The sequence below is a fragment of the Prinia subflava genome, chromosome Z (genome assembly GCF_021018805.1).
Source record: "Prinia subflava isolate CZ2003 ecotype Zambia chromosome Z, Cam_Psub_1.2, whole genome shotgun sequence".
Classification (NCBI taxonomy): Eukaryota; Metazoa; Chordata; class Aves; order Passeriformes; family Cisticolidae; genus Prinia; species Prinia subflava.
In genome coordinates, this window is record NC_086283.1 from 8,114,981 (window position 1) to 8,128,943 (window position 13,963).

The 13,963-nt window shown below is 38.6% G+C and overlaps 1 protein-coding gene across 3 annotated transcripts in view; it reads left to right on the top strand.

The window, feature by feature from the left end:
• TBCK (TBC1 domain containing kinase) overlaps nucleotides 1–5,073 on the top strand; it is an 89,669-nt gene extending 84,596 nt beyond the window's left edge. For 2 of the 3 annotated variants that reach the window (XM_063422595.1, XM_063422596.1), the window contains one exon: nucleotides 3,684–5,073. In XM_063422595.1, coding sequence (XP_063278665.1) covers nucleotides 3,684–3,794 — 111 coding nt within the window. In that variant the 3' untranslated portion in view covers nucleotides 3,795–5,073. The remainder of the gene's footprint in view (nucleotides 1–3,683) is intronic. The other variant, XM_063422594.1, reaches the window with a different exon arrangement.
• Nucleotides 5,074–13,963: the final 8,890 nt, after the last annotated feature.

Below are 13,963 nucleotides of genomic sequence, written 5' to 3' on the forward strand. Positions count from 1 at the left end.
TCCAATTTGGAAATTCAGTTTAAACATTAAATGCAACCAGGGAAAGCACAGTAACTGAACTTGAGAACTCATTTTGAGGAAAGGCCACCTGAAGCAGAAAGTAAAAAGCTTAAAGTCTTGTAGTACACCTTGAAGCCTTTCCACAGGTAAGCATAACTCCCATTTTCCCCAAGTAGTCTTATTGTCTAAATGAAAACAGAAGCATTACAGAGGAATGTGATCCATTGGTGGTATGGGGAAAGATATATTTCAGAAGTTATGTCAACACAAACATTTGATAAATTTGAGAAAGTTTAGTCATATATAATAATTTATAATAAAGTATATCTTATTTCTATTTACAGAAATATATTGCTGTATAATGGAATTTAACTGTACACTACCTTTATACGTTTCAATACATCTTCCTTTAAAATGTAGGTGCTTTACAAGTTGCTAAGGACGATATGCCTTATAGGCTTATAGGCTAGGCCTTATAGGCTTATCTCTTCACCGTGTTATTTCAGTCTTAACAGCACCTTTGTAAATTGGATCATTTAGTAAACTACAAGTTACATATTCAGATGCCTGTTAGTAAACTTCTAGTTAACACTTAATGATTTCATTTATAAAGGAAATAGAGCACCTGAATGCATTCCAGGATGGCAGTTTCTACTGTAGAAAGTCTGGGCCATTCATTCAGAAGAGCACCTCAGGATTTTTTGGTGCATGAGATTTTGCTCTTTTTAGATCACTGATTTATTTTTTCCAGCTTTTTAGGATTTTTTTTTAATCTTTTTTTCTTGTATCCAGGCTACTGATATTTGGCATAACTGAGGGTCAAACTGGGGAAAAAATCTATGTAGCTATTTAAAATAGTCCTTCCTCTTGTGCCTCTCCATCAGTGCATGCACCAGAAATAACACTCCCCCGTATTTTGAAAATAGTGGCTTCACAGAGTGTATTTTGGCAAGGCAAGATACCAGGTGGTGTTGGAACATTTCAGAAACATGGTGAACCAGTTCCTGTTCTTGTCTGCAACAGATGAGCTCCTTTGTCTGGGAGAGGGTGGCACAGACATGTACACAGGAAGAGAACTATAAAAAATCAGTCTTACCTTTAATAAGTAAGACTGCTATGCCAGTAAGAGAATATTTCTAAGTCTATGCTTTACCAAAAGTTACTATTTTTGCTCTCAGTGAAAAAAGAGGGGAAGGCAGAAGGTAAAACTGGCAATGTCTTTAATCAGCTCAAGTCCTGTTGCCATGTGAAATAAACCTATGCAGTGCCTGGGCAGATGTATATACAAAGCTCTTGGAGGCTGATATTGGGAATTGGATGGCAATTCTCAGCTTATGCCAATGTGCCTCTAGGCCCCTGACTCACAGCTAATTCCCACGGTAGTGAGATAACTGATAGTAGTACATTTCCTGCAGAGTGGATTTTCCTTGGCTGGATGTTCAGCTGCAATATTTTGAACTGCATTTGCAGCATTTCTCACTGAAATGAGATAGACAACATCAAACAGTCCTGTGACAACTTTAAAATAATGAAAAATAAATTCTTGTTATGGTATATCATCTCGTGCTTTCTGCTATCATTGCTATCAGGCCCAGATCTTGCAGTGCTTGCTTCCCTGAGGCCCTGCAAGAAGCAACAAATTCCTCACTATAAGGTTTTAAAGTAACCTTATCATATGCAGTGATGAAAATGTATTTTTAGACATACCTTGGTTACTAAAGCAGTTCTAAAATACAGTGGGACACAGGTCTTAATGCTCAAACCCCAAGTACAAGGCATTTATTTGTGTATTTTCTTTTAAGATTACATTGAAGGATTAGGGTTAGGGCATTCAGAAACTTGGAGCAGGGTTTACAGTTTATTATCAACATTTAAAAATTATCAGTGGTCAGAGGGTGGAACATCTCTGTTGACACATGGGACATTGAACTCAGGAAATAACATGGTGCTTCCTGCCAGCCTAAAGGCTTGCCATTTTTCATTTCTGTGCTGGCTCCGAGCAACAATGGTGTCCAAGACACAGCACTGTCCATTAGTTACAGGTGAAGAGCACTGTGAAGTGACAGATATGTCCATGTGAAGTAGAGACATCTGGTAGGAGTATTTCAATAGGAATATAAACTATTTTTGTAGTTCATGGTATGCACAGCTGAGTGCTATCTTCGTCTCTACTGTATGCAGCATCTTTATGGACTGTGATTATAGCAAGAGGTATTTGGACTGTCCTTGTGGTGTCTCTGTGCATATTACACCACCTGTGCAGCCAAGAACTTTTCCAAAAGCATAGCATTTACTTTGCTCGTGAAAGCTGACATCCACATATGGTGTAAGTTTACTGTCAGCTGCTTTGATTGCTTGATTGCAGAGAATTTTTTTTTTTTTTAAATTTTTAATTTTTTTTTTTTTTACTCTTTTACTGAATAACCCAAACCAATGGGGAAAGGGATGATTGAACTTCAAGTCTTTCCTAGGCAACTACCTGAAACAAATTGAACAGCCAAAATGTAAAATGTTCGCAGGTAATCATGTAGTACATCTAGTTCTGCCTCAGTATCTATTATACTGTAACAGGTAATTAGGAGGAAACTAAATGGCAAAAGAAATCCCATGTATTAAGTTTGATTGGGGTGCCCACAGCTGTTCTTGAGTCAGTAATTTAGTTGTTTGTGCAAAGCTAGTGACCTGGACATCATGCTTGCACATGTTCTCAAATAGCATCACTAATTATTTTAAAGAGTCAAAAAGGGAATTGCAAATGTTTTACACAGCCCATTGGAAGCACTCAACGATTTTACAAATGGTACTGATTTGACAACCAAGTTTAAAGAAACAGTCTCAAAACTTGGATGGCAGAGAAATCTCTCACAGCTATTGGAAATTAAGTAAACTATTAGTTTTTCACTGATTAGTCCATTTTGGTGCTTGCTTTCTAATGCATTGTAGGCAAATTTGACATGTAAGGCGCAAAATATTGTTTGGATTTTGGTGTTCTGAAACGTAATTTTGATTTTTTTTTGCACATAATTATTTTGATATACAAAATAACTTTGTCAGTGCAATAATGTTTCACAGAGTTACTATGTGGAAAGTGGGAATTACTGTGTTTGGTTTATGGCACAAACTAACTGAGGAGAGAGGCCTTCAATGGTGGGGGATACCTACTTGTCCTATTCAACCTGCCTGTGGGCAGATTGGTGGGAGCAGGGAAGATTAGAGGTGGTAGACCCCAAATTCATACCTGACATCTGTGAGATCAGGTCACATCAGACAAATTTGACAGGTATGCAATCACTGTACCCTCAAACTATGATGCTTGTGCATTTGGGAACCTACAGAAAAGAGGTGGGAGTTAGATTAATGCACAGAAAAATATTTGTTAGTTCATGCATTGAGAGAGGCTCCAGTGATCACCCTGAGATTAAAGAGTCCTTTTAGAATGAGGTAAAGTCCTGCCTAAGCAGAGATAAATAAAGTTTATTTTTATTAATGTGTCACTTTCAGGATCTCAAAATTCATCCCAGCTGTTTTAACATACTGGCCTGGGCTCCTGTGTTGGACTAGTTGGTGCAGAAAAAGAACTTCCTAGGGTCTGATATTTTTTGTTTATTTTGCCTTACGTAACAGAAAGTTATTGTCACTTAATGACTATGATATGCAGTGGGCTAATGGTATATCTGTTTCAGTTTGCAGCTCATCTAGTGAAAAACAAGTACCCAAGGGTCTGCATCCTTGATGGAGGAATCAACAAGATCAAGCCAACTGGTCTCCTCACTGTTCCTTCTCCACAAATCTAAGTGACTGTAAACATACAGGACATCTGTCTGAAGAGGAAAATCCTACCTACAACACAGATATCCTGAACCTAAAGGGCATTATGGCATCTTCACAAGCTATCCTAATGATCCTATCCTGCAGCTGTAGAGCCCAGGAGTTTTGTGTTTGTTCTTTAGTATAGAGCTTCAGTTGGAGCTCATCAAAACTGGAGCTTTGAGCTTTTCAAGAAACCTCTTTCAGCACTGATGCAGTGCAGAAGTGCTTGGGCAAGTCTGAACACAGACAGAGGAACTCATCTGGCTTTTGGTATCTTATATTTTTATGGAACAAAATTGTCTGGCACTTGATGGCTCAAATGTGCACTTAGATTATTTGCAAAAATATTTTACTGTGAATATTGAAAGTAGCAAAATGAAACTGTACCATATATATTGTGTGAAAAAGTGTGTTCCCTAATATTTGAAAACTAATTGCTGTATCTTCTGACCTGCTTTATTTCTGAGAAAGTGGGTTTTTTCATCTGATTTGGAAATAAAGATGTGTCTCAAATTGGAAGTCACTCTAATAGAGGCTGGTGATTCAATCCAAAGTCTGTCACAAGATGGAAAATTTCTTCTACTCTGTGGTGAATTTAATAATCTATTTCTATAGTCCTATCAAATGTAACAATTTCTGGAACAGTTACAGTTACCAGAATGGTGGGCTTTCAACAACACTGTGTCTTGGGAGTATAAATCATTTATTCTTAAAATAATAGTGTGCTTCCATTTTAGCAGCTCATGTCTTGGAAGAAAACATTGCAATTTTAATTTTCATGTGAAAACATTCTAGAATTATCACTCTTGTATGAATTGGAAGTTGAGAGTTTTCTTTGGCCCTCTTCTCTTTCGGCTAGTGGTGTCAATTTTCTTGGGGATTTTTGAAGTCCTTGAACATGAACTTTAAAATTGACAGATTGGGACAGCAACCTGTTTTTGAACTAGAGTGGATGCAAGTGCTGCAGATGAGTGAAAGCAGGTTTCCACAAAGGGCATAAGGTGGCTGTGCAGTAAAGATGTGGGAATTACTTTGCAGTAAGAAGCCAAAAACATTTAAAGCACTGACAGAAACGGAAATTGGCATATCTCTTGCTGAGAAGCTAAAAATAAACTTGATTTGTACAACTACCACCTTTCAAGAGATGTGGGGGGAATAAAACCCAAAACACCCTAATTACTCCCCCTCAAAACCCCATGTTTGGTTTGCTACCTTGTCAGGTCCATTATTCTAAAAATAATGCAGGAGATGGGAGGAAGACTGGGAAAATAAAAGAATCTGTGTTCAAGAATGCTCCTTGAAAATATTACATTTAATGAAGGAAAATCAGTTACGATAATGTAAGACTGTCAGTATGGCAGTGAAATTAAATGGGAATGTGGAAGAATGTGTTTTAGAAGAGAAGAAATTGTTATATTTTTACATTTTTAAAGCTGGAAAAAACCTGATGCAACATGAGGCTTAATAATCACTGAAGTGTGAGGATTCAAATCTATTTTGTAAAATTAACAAAATGATACCAAAAACTTGTTCCTCTGTTTACAGTCACATATTAGCTGGCATCATGAATTTGACACCCAGCTCTTTTTTTAGAGCATCATCTGAAACATGGCAGTTTCCACAGTACAAGTTCACTGTAGGGTTAATGAGGATTTGCTCTAGAGATGGGATTATTGTATGCCTTATTTAGGATTTTAGATCAGGAATAGGGAATAGTTTTTATTTGGCAAACAGAACATTGCAGCAGCTAACTTCACTTTGTTTTTCTTCCATTACAGTAGTTTCCAAAACTGGGAATTCAGAGAGAGAGGTGGTCAGTGAAAGGCTGGGAATAGTGTCCATAAATCACAGGCAACCTGATCACTTGTTCTGTGGAGTTTTTTAGTGTTGGTGGTTGTGGGTTTGGAGGTTTGTGGTTTCGGGAGGGGTTTTTTGAACTGAAACTATGGAAGATGAGACTTTATGAGAGATGCTGAAAGAGGAAGTCTTAATTCTCTTGGTGGGGCAAGTAGAAGGTTTTGTAGAGCTCTTGAAAGATTTCTGGAGGCTGAGTTTTCCAAATGTGCATTTCTAGAAGCTTGGTTTGTCCAGCTGTACCATTCTCTGTTTTAGACTACAACTGGATGCCACAAAGATCTAGTAGGAGAAAAACAACAATATTACTGTTGCATGTTGGTGTCTTCTGCTGCTAGCATAAAAATACCCTAACTAAATATTTCCCACTGTTTGACCTGGAAAATGCAGCCTCTCTTACTCTGTTTTTTCCTATCACTTTTAAAACATCCTGAATCTGCCCCAGCCACCTGGGCCTATAGCTTCCTGCCAGGAAAGCCATATTCCCAGAGGGTACCCAGGTGGGCTTCTAAAAAATGCAAACAAATTAATTTTCTTTTGGAGCCTTAGACCTACTGGTCATTGCAGACTATGAAAAAATTGCTGCTGGCACTGGAGTGTTCTTCTTCAAACATACAGTCCTGTGAGTTTTTTACTGCAGTTTGCGTCTAAATTCCTTGGGATTTATTTTGTTTTCACAAGTGAATATTTGTCCTGTTTTGTCCCCTTTTTTGGAGCAAAGGCTAAGACTATTTGTCCTTATCCTAGGAACCTCCCTTTCTGCACCCATTTTGTTTCCCTTTGTCATCCTTGTTTCTCTGTGCCTAGGTTCTGTGTGACCACGGTACCTTCCCAGTTCAGGACAGAAAGAACTCACATAATGTAGCAGAAAGGAGGAAAGTTACAGTGTTTGTTTCACTGTAACTTTCACTAATCTGGTTTGCTTAAGATATTTCTGGTTTGTTGATTTTCGGGAGGTTTTGGTGATTTTTAAGATGTTTTGTTGTTGTTTCAATTTAGCATAAGTCTTTCCTTTCAAATTATGTTCTTCCTACTGGTAGTTTTTTTTTGGTAGAGTTTTTTGGTAGACTCTTCCTGGTATTTCTGAACTAGAAACAGTAACCATAGCAGCTGGGCAGATGCTGGTATATATTCTTTCATTTAGGTAGTTTATTTCTCTGATTTCTGGGATGATCACTAGAACTGCTAAGGGCTAAATAATTTTTCAGAGTGGATAAGGGTTAAGTTTCATGTGATTCTTTCCTTGCTCCTTTTTCCTCAGTTTTAATCTATCCTTAGGCTTACTGACAAGACCACTGCACTTCAGTGTGATACCTGTGCCTTCATAATCTGTGTCATCACACAGTGGTATGATCTTATTTCTGTGACCTTTTAGCCAGCTAAGGAAGATTGTTATTAGAGTATCTCTTAGCTGCATCACACAAAACTCAACAAAACAAAAAGCCCCAAATGACATGACTTAGTTCTTCAGCAGCTGCCTCACTCATGTTATTATTGAAGGAGATACTGTGAGAGCCTGTTAGTTCTGTGGTCTGAGACTTACTTGCTGCTCCTGTTTACAGGGTGAGACTGTTGTACAGAATATCACTTTTTGAGATTTAATTTATGTTTGTACTTTTAATAGCTTATCAAGTTCCTTCGGTTAATATAAAAATAAGGTTTGTCTTTGTTTAGCTTTCACAGTGTTCAGATTGAGTTACTAAGAGTCTGGGAATTGTGTGGGACTGAGTATGTCCTTTTAATCTCCCAGTTTCAGTTATCTTTTCTTTGCTGATGAGTCACACTGGCCTCTCCCACTGTTACCTTAGAAATTTTACTGTCATCAGTCTTATCTTGCATTTTTGATTCTTTTGGTGGACCCAGCTTGTGAAAATTGACTGAAAGAATTATTATTCTTCCCAAAAGTGTTTCTTTCCAGGAGAAGTAATGAAACTTGATCTGTGCTGACTTAGCTAACATCAGATTTGTATATTTGACTACCAAAATTGCAGATTTTCCTTTCTCTTTGAATCCTTAACTATAATGCTGGTATTGTCAATCTTTTAGGTTTCCATACTTAGTAGAAAGCTGATGCCAGAAACTGCAGGGTTGTTTGGAAATGGTGTTTCACTTGCTTTTTGAGTAACCACGAAGCTTTAAGTTTGCTGCTGGTAGTATCTTTTAAATAATAGCACCAAAATACCTGTTGGACAACAGTCTCTGTTCTATGACAGCAGATTCTATATTCCATTCATTTAGGTTGAAAAATTCTTCTTGTACTGCCATAAGCACCTGCTATTGAAGATAATTCAGTATTGTTATATGTCTCTCATTATATCAGTATTTAATAAACCAGTGTTATAAAGAATTTAAAGAAACTTAGAATCCATAGAGTGTTATTACCGCTGAATTAATTTGTAAGTATTTTTTGTAAAGCCTTTTCCCAACATTTGTTTAACCATTATGTAAATACATGTTCAGATTAATCTCTAATAGTGGTCTTGCATGGTCTGCCTCGTAAAGGTAGAGAGACACTAGTGCATGCACTCCTGTAATTCATGTATTTTCCTTCCCTGGTGATGGGTCCTTATGTGCTTTAGGAGCAGAGACACCAGACACAGTTTCCAGACACAGCAATCTGGCTAAAAGAGCCAATACAGTAAAGCAATGTGGTAATCATTGGATTCAAATGGAACAATCCAGGGAAAAGTTGCAGATCACTGGTTTAATTATTATTTCCTAACTGAAGCAGTATTAAATGTCTCCTCTTTGTCTATCTAGAATTACCTGTCATTACCTCATTTTAGAGACAAAGAGTGTCTGGTGGTATTGACTTTTTTTCAGCTGAGTGCCAAAAAGAGTAAAACTGAGAGTACAGAACAGGTACCTGTAATAATTAAGGGGTGACTTTCTTGCCATTTTGCCAATTAACTGTTTGACTTGGTTCAGTTGCTACCCTAAATGTGTTTTTTTCTCAAGTCTGTTGAAATTTGGATGACCTAATGTCTCTGATTTTGCATCTTTGCTTTAAGTAAAGCCGGTATTTCGAACAGTGTTGTTTCTCCAGCCTTAAAAAAAAGGTGATATCACTTGTGGGATGTTGTCCTCAAGAGAGGAACTTGCTGGCTTTGAAGTTCTACATGTCCTCAGTGTGGAACCAGTTCAGTGGGAGCTCTTCAGCAACTGGAATGCCCATACTCTGGGTCTGGAGAGATGCCCCGTGTACAATAGGTACCTGGGGGAAGGATTATGCAGAACTTACTTTAGTACAAAATTTCATGGGTGTATATGTAGCTGTAATGTGTGTATGAATACAATATCGTTAGCTGACAGCTTACTTTAAATTGACAAGATTGTTAATAACTGCCAGCTATTTTTGGAGGATACTCTGAACCTAGTTAGAATAGCTCAAAGAAGTTGTAATAATTAAAATTTCTGCTTTGCAGCAATTGTATAGGTGTGCAGTGCATGTACCTGCATGTTAGGCCAAGGGCTTTACTAAACCAGGTAAGTCCTCTTACCACTTCAGAGAGAAACTTTGCAATTACTTTTCAAGGAGAAACCAGCAAATTGGCAGTTAGAACCCGGTGCTGTTGCAATATACCTGAGCTCAGTTGTTCTAATTACTGCTTGATCCTACATGTGCAAATATAAACTTACCCTACATTTCTTCTTAAAGCCTTAAAGATAAACCATTATTTGCCTGGGCTTCTTTGCTGTCATCCTGCCTGATAGTGCTTTTATTGTGCACTTTACAGGCCCTCCCTCTCTCTCTCCAGAACTTCATTCAACTTTTCATAGCTTTTCGCCTTTAGCTCACCTTCCCTGTTGGAAACATGTGATGAGTTTTCTTTCTCAGAAGAGTTTTTTAATGCACTCACTGTGTTTCCTCTTCCTGGAAGCTGCTTGTTCCTTATTAGCAAATGCCTGAAGCCACTGACATTGGAATGGGCTTGTAATAAATGAGATTGCTGCTGTGCACAGTGGATGGAAGGGAGGGAGAAGTGGAAAATTCCTCTCAGTGCCTCCCTTGGAAGGGCATCCCTCCTATGATGAATCACTGAGAGAAATCTTCATGGTGATGGATGCAAACCAGTGGGGGTAGCAGGAGAGAGTTGAAGGCATCGGGGAGTGATTCTCTAACTACTCTTTCATGGCAAGGTAGAATAATTAACACGTAGAGCTCGTGCTTCAAACTACAGCTTCTTGCTCACTGCTCATTACAAGAGCACCAATCCCTCGTGGACTGGGGCTGCTCTTGGGTGACCACATCCTGAGACTGTCATGAACTTGTCACCTCCTCTTCTGGCAAAGACAAGGTGCCTACTTCCTTTTTTTTTTCTTTTTTTTTCTTTTTTTTTTTGTGTGTGTGTGTGTTTGTTGTTTTTGTTTGTTTGTTTGTTTTGTTTTGTTTTGTTTTGTTTTGTTTTGTTTTGTTTTTTAAGTAGTGGGGAAACACAGGCACTGGAAAAATCCAAGCAGCTCTACTATATGTGCTGTACATAGAAGTTGTGCAATAAATGCTCACTGTAGCAGCAATCTAAACATGGACATTGGGGATCTCCACCATACACCTGTTCACTTGCTGCAGTGCTGTGATGTCCTATTGCAGAGCCTCACTTGTTCACAATTTACAACACCTTGATAGATTGCTGCAGCATTGGACTTTCGCAGGTTTGTGCAGAAACATCAGACTTGTGTCTGTGTCACAAGGGGTGAACCAAGCTAAGTAAATGTTATTTCATGCAATAGAAAGAGCCACTTGTAACTCCCAGCCAATTTTCATAAGCCTTCAGTTACTTACATAAAAATCTTGCAAAAATCTGAACCCTTTGTTAAATGTCTAAATGGGACCCAAGTTCCTGAAAATCAGACCTCCACAGTCAGTGCTAAACATTTGAAAATTTGAATTTGAGCTTGGAAAGTTTATCCTCAAAAGGGTCAGGATCTACATACACTGTCTGTAAGTGGTCTCAGTGGGAAATGCTGGCAGAGCCATCCCTTTAGTGTTGTTAACTGTTTTGCAGACCACCCGTTCTGCCTGTGCAATAGAACAAGCCTAAGTGAGGCATTCATTGATGGCATTTGTCTTTACTGATCTCATTTAGCTGATAAAAGAAAAGAAAATTCCTTCACCCTTTTTCCTTGTGAAATCAGACTGACTACAAAATCTTCCTAAAGTCTCTGCTGACCCTGTTTCAAATTTCATTTTCAGGGGAGTGCATTTTACTAAGAAACTTTAAGATGTTCAAATATTAGCAGGCATGAAGATTGCTTTCTTCACTGTTTTAGTGATTCAGCAATATACAAGGATGATCAGAGCCACCTTCAGGTTGGAGATAACGTCATGACTCCTTGCTTTATGTTAGACATAAGTTTAAGTTCCTTAAATGCTTTATTCTGATCTGGCTAGAAACAATTAGCACGGATAATCAAAACTTAAGCTTTGCCTGAATCCACTCAAAGACCTGAGGGGTTTCTGTTACATTGTTTTGTTTTATTAAGCAAAAAGTAAAAATACCTCCTATAGCCAGAGAGCCTTAATCACACGAAGGAATAGTTGTTAGAATAATAATAATACTTCAAGGGAAAGAAAAAGAGTAGGAACACTCAAAAACCAAAATGGAGAAAGGCCACCAACTTGAAGGGATGTAAACAGCCTTGAGAATACACACACCAATTCTGGAACTTCTCCTGGTTAGGTAGCACATCCCATTTGCAAGCAGTTACTGTCAGAGGTCAGAGGCGCCTTTCTTGCCTGTAGTGATGGAGCTGCAGTCTGCAATTAGGTAATGTTTTGTTTCAGGGACATGTTCTAGGGGTGGTACTGCTTGTGTAAAGGCTGCCTTTACTCAGATTTAAAAGTGGCGTAGCTTCCAAGGAGACAAATTATCTCATTAACTCTTGGCGTTAATGTGCAGCCAGAATGTTCAACTAGTGCTCAGCATGGTTTTTGTCACATAGTGCAATTTGTAATTGCTGATTACTTTTTGGCTGATGTTGAAAGCCTGTCCTGAGTGCAAAACAGTAAGTAATCATCCTCCTCCATCTCCAGTCTAGTTCAGTGGGAGCTTCACAGAAGAGGCAGGAAAATCTGGCTGGCATATAACCTTTGGTCATATCAAACTCTCCAAAATTATAAATTAAATTCCAGAAGAATCATGCTGTAAGTAGGTAATGTACCTAATACATTTTAGAAATGGTTTTTTCCCCTCCCTCTTCTATTTTTTTTACCATCTATGTCAGTGCCTGGGCTTTGGGGGATTCTTTTGTTTGGTTTTTTCTAAATATTCATCATGGATTTTGGGAAACCATGGGATTTTTCATACATAAGTGCATCCACTCTAGGGTTGTTCTTGTTTGCAGTCAAGAAGTAATGGTTACCAAGAATATTTTTGGAATATGTAGAAGAAAAACAGTATTTGGACCAAAAGCCATTATTTACTGTAGCTTTTAAAAGTGGTATACTGAGGAAGTTGAAGTTACATTGTCATCAAGGTGATTAAATTTTGGAAAGCTCATGTCAGTGAAAGCAAAGGAGTGTGCAGAAGACAGAGATGCTGAATAGAATAGATGTTCTACTCAAATCTGTCAAATTGCTCAGTCAAACTCATTCCGCAAATGCTCATCTCTAAAACCTAGTTCTTTCTTAGCCTGTCCTGCACTCTCCCAGTTTTAATTCATGTGTGAATGTAGGCTGTCATTGCCTGCCTACTTCCCCTGCCTCATTTTCCAGGTACAGGGAAGACACCCTTCATTTTAATACATAAGAACAGGAATTTGGGGAACAGTTTCCCAAAGAGGGCAGGTCTAGGAAACTAGACTGCCCGGTCACCAGCAGTTGTGGAGTTGGCTCATACTGATGATTCCTGGGTTGCTGACATGTGAAACACCAGAGCTGTGAAGGGAGAGAGCCTTGCTGATGCTGGCAGACTGGCTCACATTTGGAGCATCTTGTGTCAGGATTTGTTTTGCTGGAGGCTGGAATTCACGTGTGAGCTGTATGTGGCATATATATGCTGTTTTGACAGAACCAGTGTGTGGGAAGCTCTTTGTACTTGCAGGCTGCATTACTAAGGTACAGTGATGTATGATGATACATGGAGGGGTCATTTGAACTGTAAAGGTTTTCTCTGGGGAAATCTGAGATAGCAAGGTAAATTAATGCTTTCTGCGGAGATTAATTATACAAAATCATGCTTAATTAAAAGGAATATTTTACTGTAGCTTAATCAAAACATCCAGAGTCTTCAGTCTCCAAGTGGTTCTCTTTAGATATCAGTAGGGCTGGAGAATACTGGCAGTGCAGGTGGACCTTATGATCAGGTATAACTGGAAGAGTTTGAACTTCAGACCCATTCAGAGGGGAAAGAAGGGCTATGGAAAACTAGGAGACTTACAAGTCAAATAATATGTTTGTGTAGGCATTAGGAATGTACTGTCAGCATGGAAGGGATTTTTACCATTAAAAAGGGGTAGATACTCTACTCTTTCTTCAGTATTCAGAGTACTTCCAGTTAGCAGACAGCTCCCCATATTCTATTTGTTAACCACAGACAACATGGGAGCAACTTAGTATGTACAGAGAACAAAGGGATTAATGTCAAGTGTTGCTGAACTAATTTGTTACCCAGAAACTCTCAACTAGTGCGGGTCTGGAATGCATCCGTTCTCCCAGTATTGCGCTTGTGTAATTATTTGTTTAAGAGGTATTCTGCCTTTTCCTGAAGCTGGTGTTTGCTTTGCAGAGCCCCTCAGGTAGGTCTGGCCTCTTTGGGAAGTCTAAAGCCCAGTCATGCATAAATGAGGGACACGTCTCATTAGTGAGCCAACAGTTCAGATTCTCGGAAGGCATTCAAAGCGTGACGTGCAAAACATTTCATGCCAAAGAAAAGATTATCAGATATACATTTGTGTCTCATGGGCAGTTGTCTAACTTGACAAGTGTCCTGTGGCACACTCATGACATAAGGGTATCCTGAGAAATGAACAGTTTATTTTATAGAATGTAGCAGATTCTGTCTTTGGATTTCTTTGCCCCCCTTTTTCATCTCTCAGCTATGTCAATTGTTATTCACCAGAATTAGCACTGATGTCGATTGTGTTTGTTTTTCATGCCCAGGGTTTTTGGTTTTGGCCAACTTTTATATCCTACTCTTTCCCTTAATGTCTTTAGGATTTGTATACAACTATGGAGCAAGACTTCAGTGTCTTCCAGTGGCAATCATTCTGCTTGGAGCTGAAAGGCTGTGTGTTAACTAGAATCCTGAGGGATGCTATTATCCATTTTCCCCCCATGACACAGATTCTGTTTCATGCC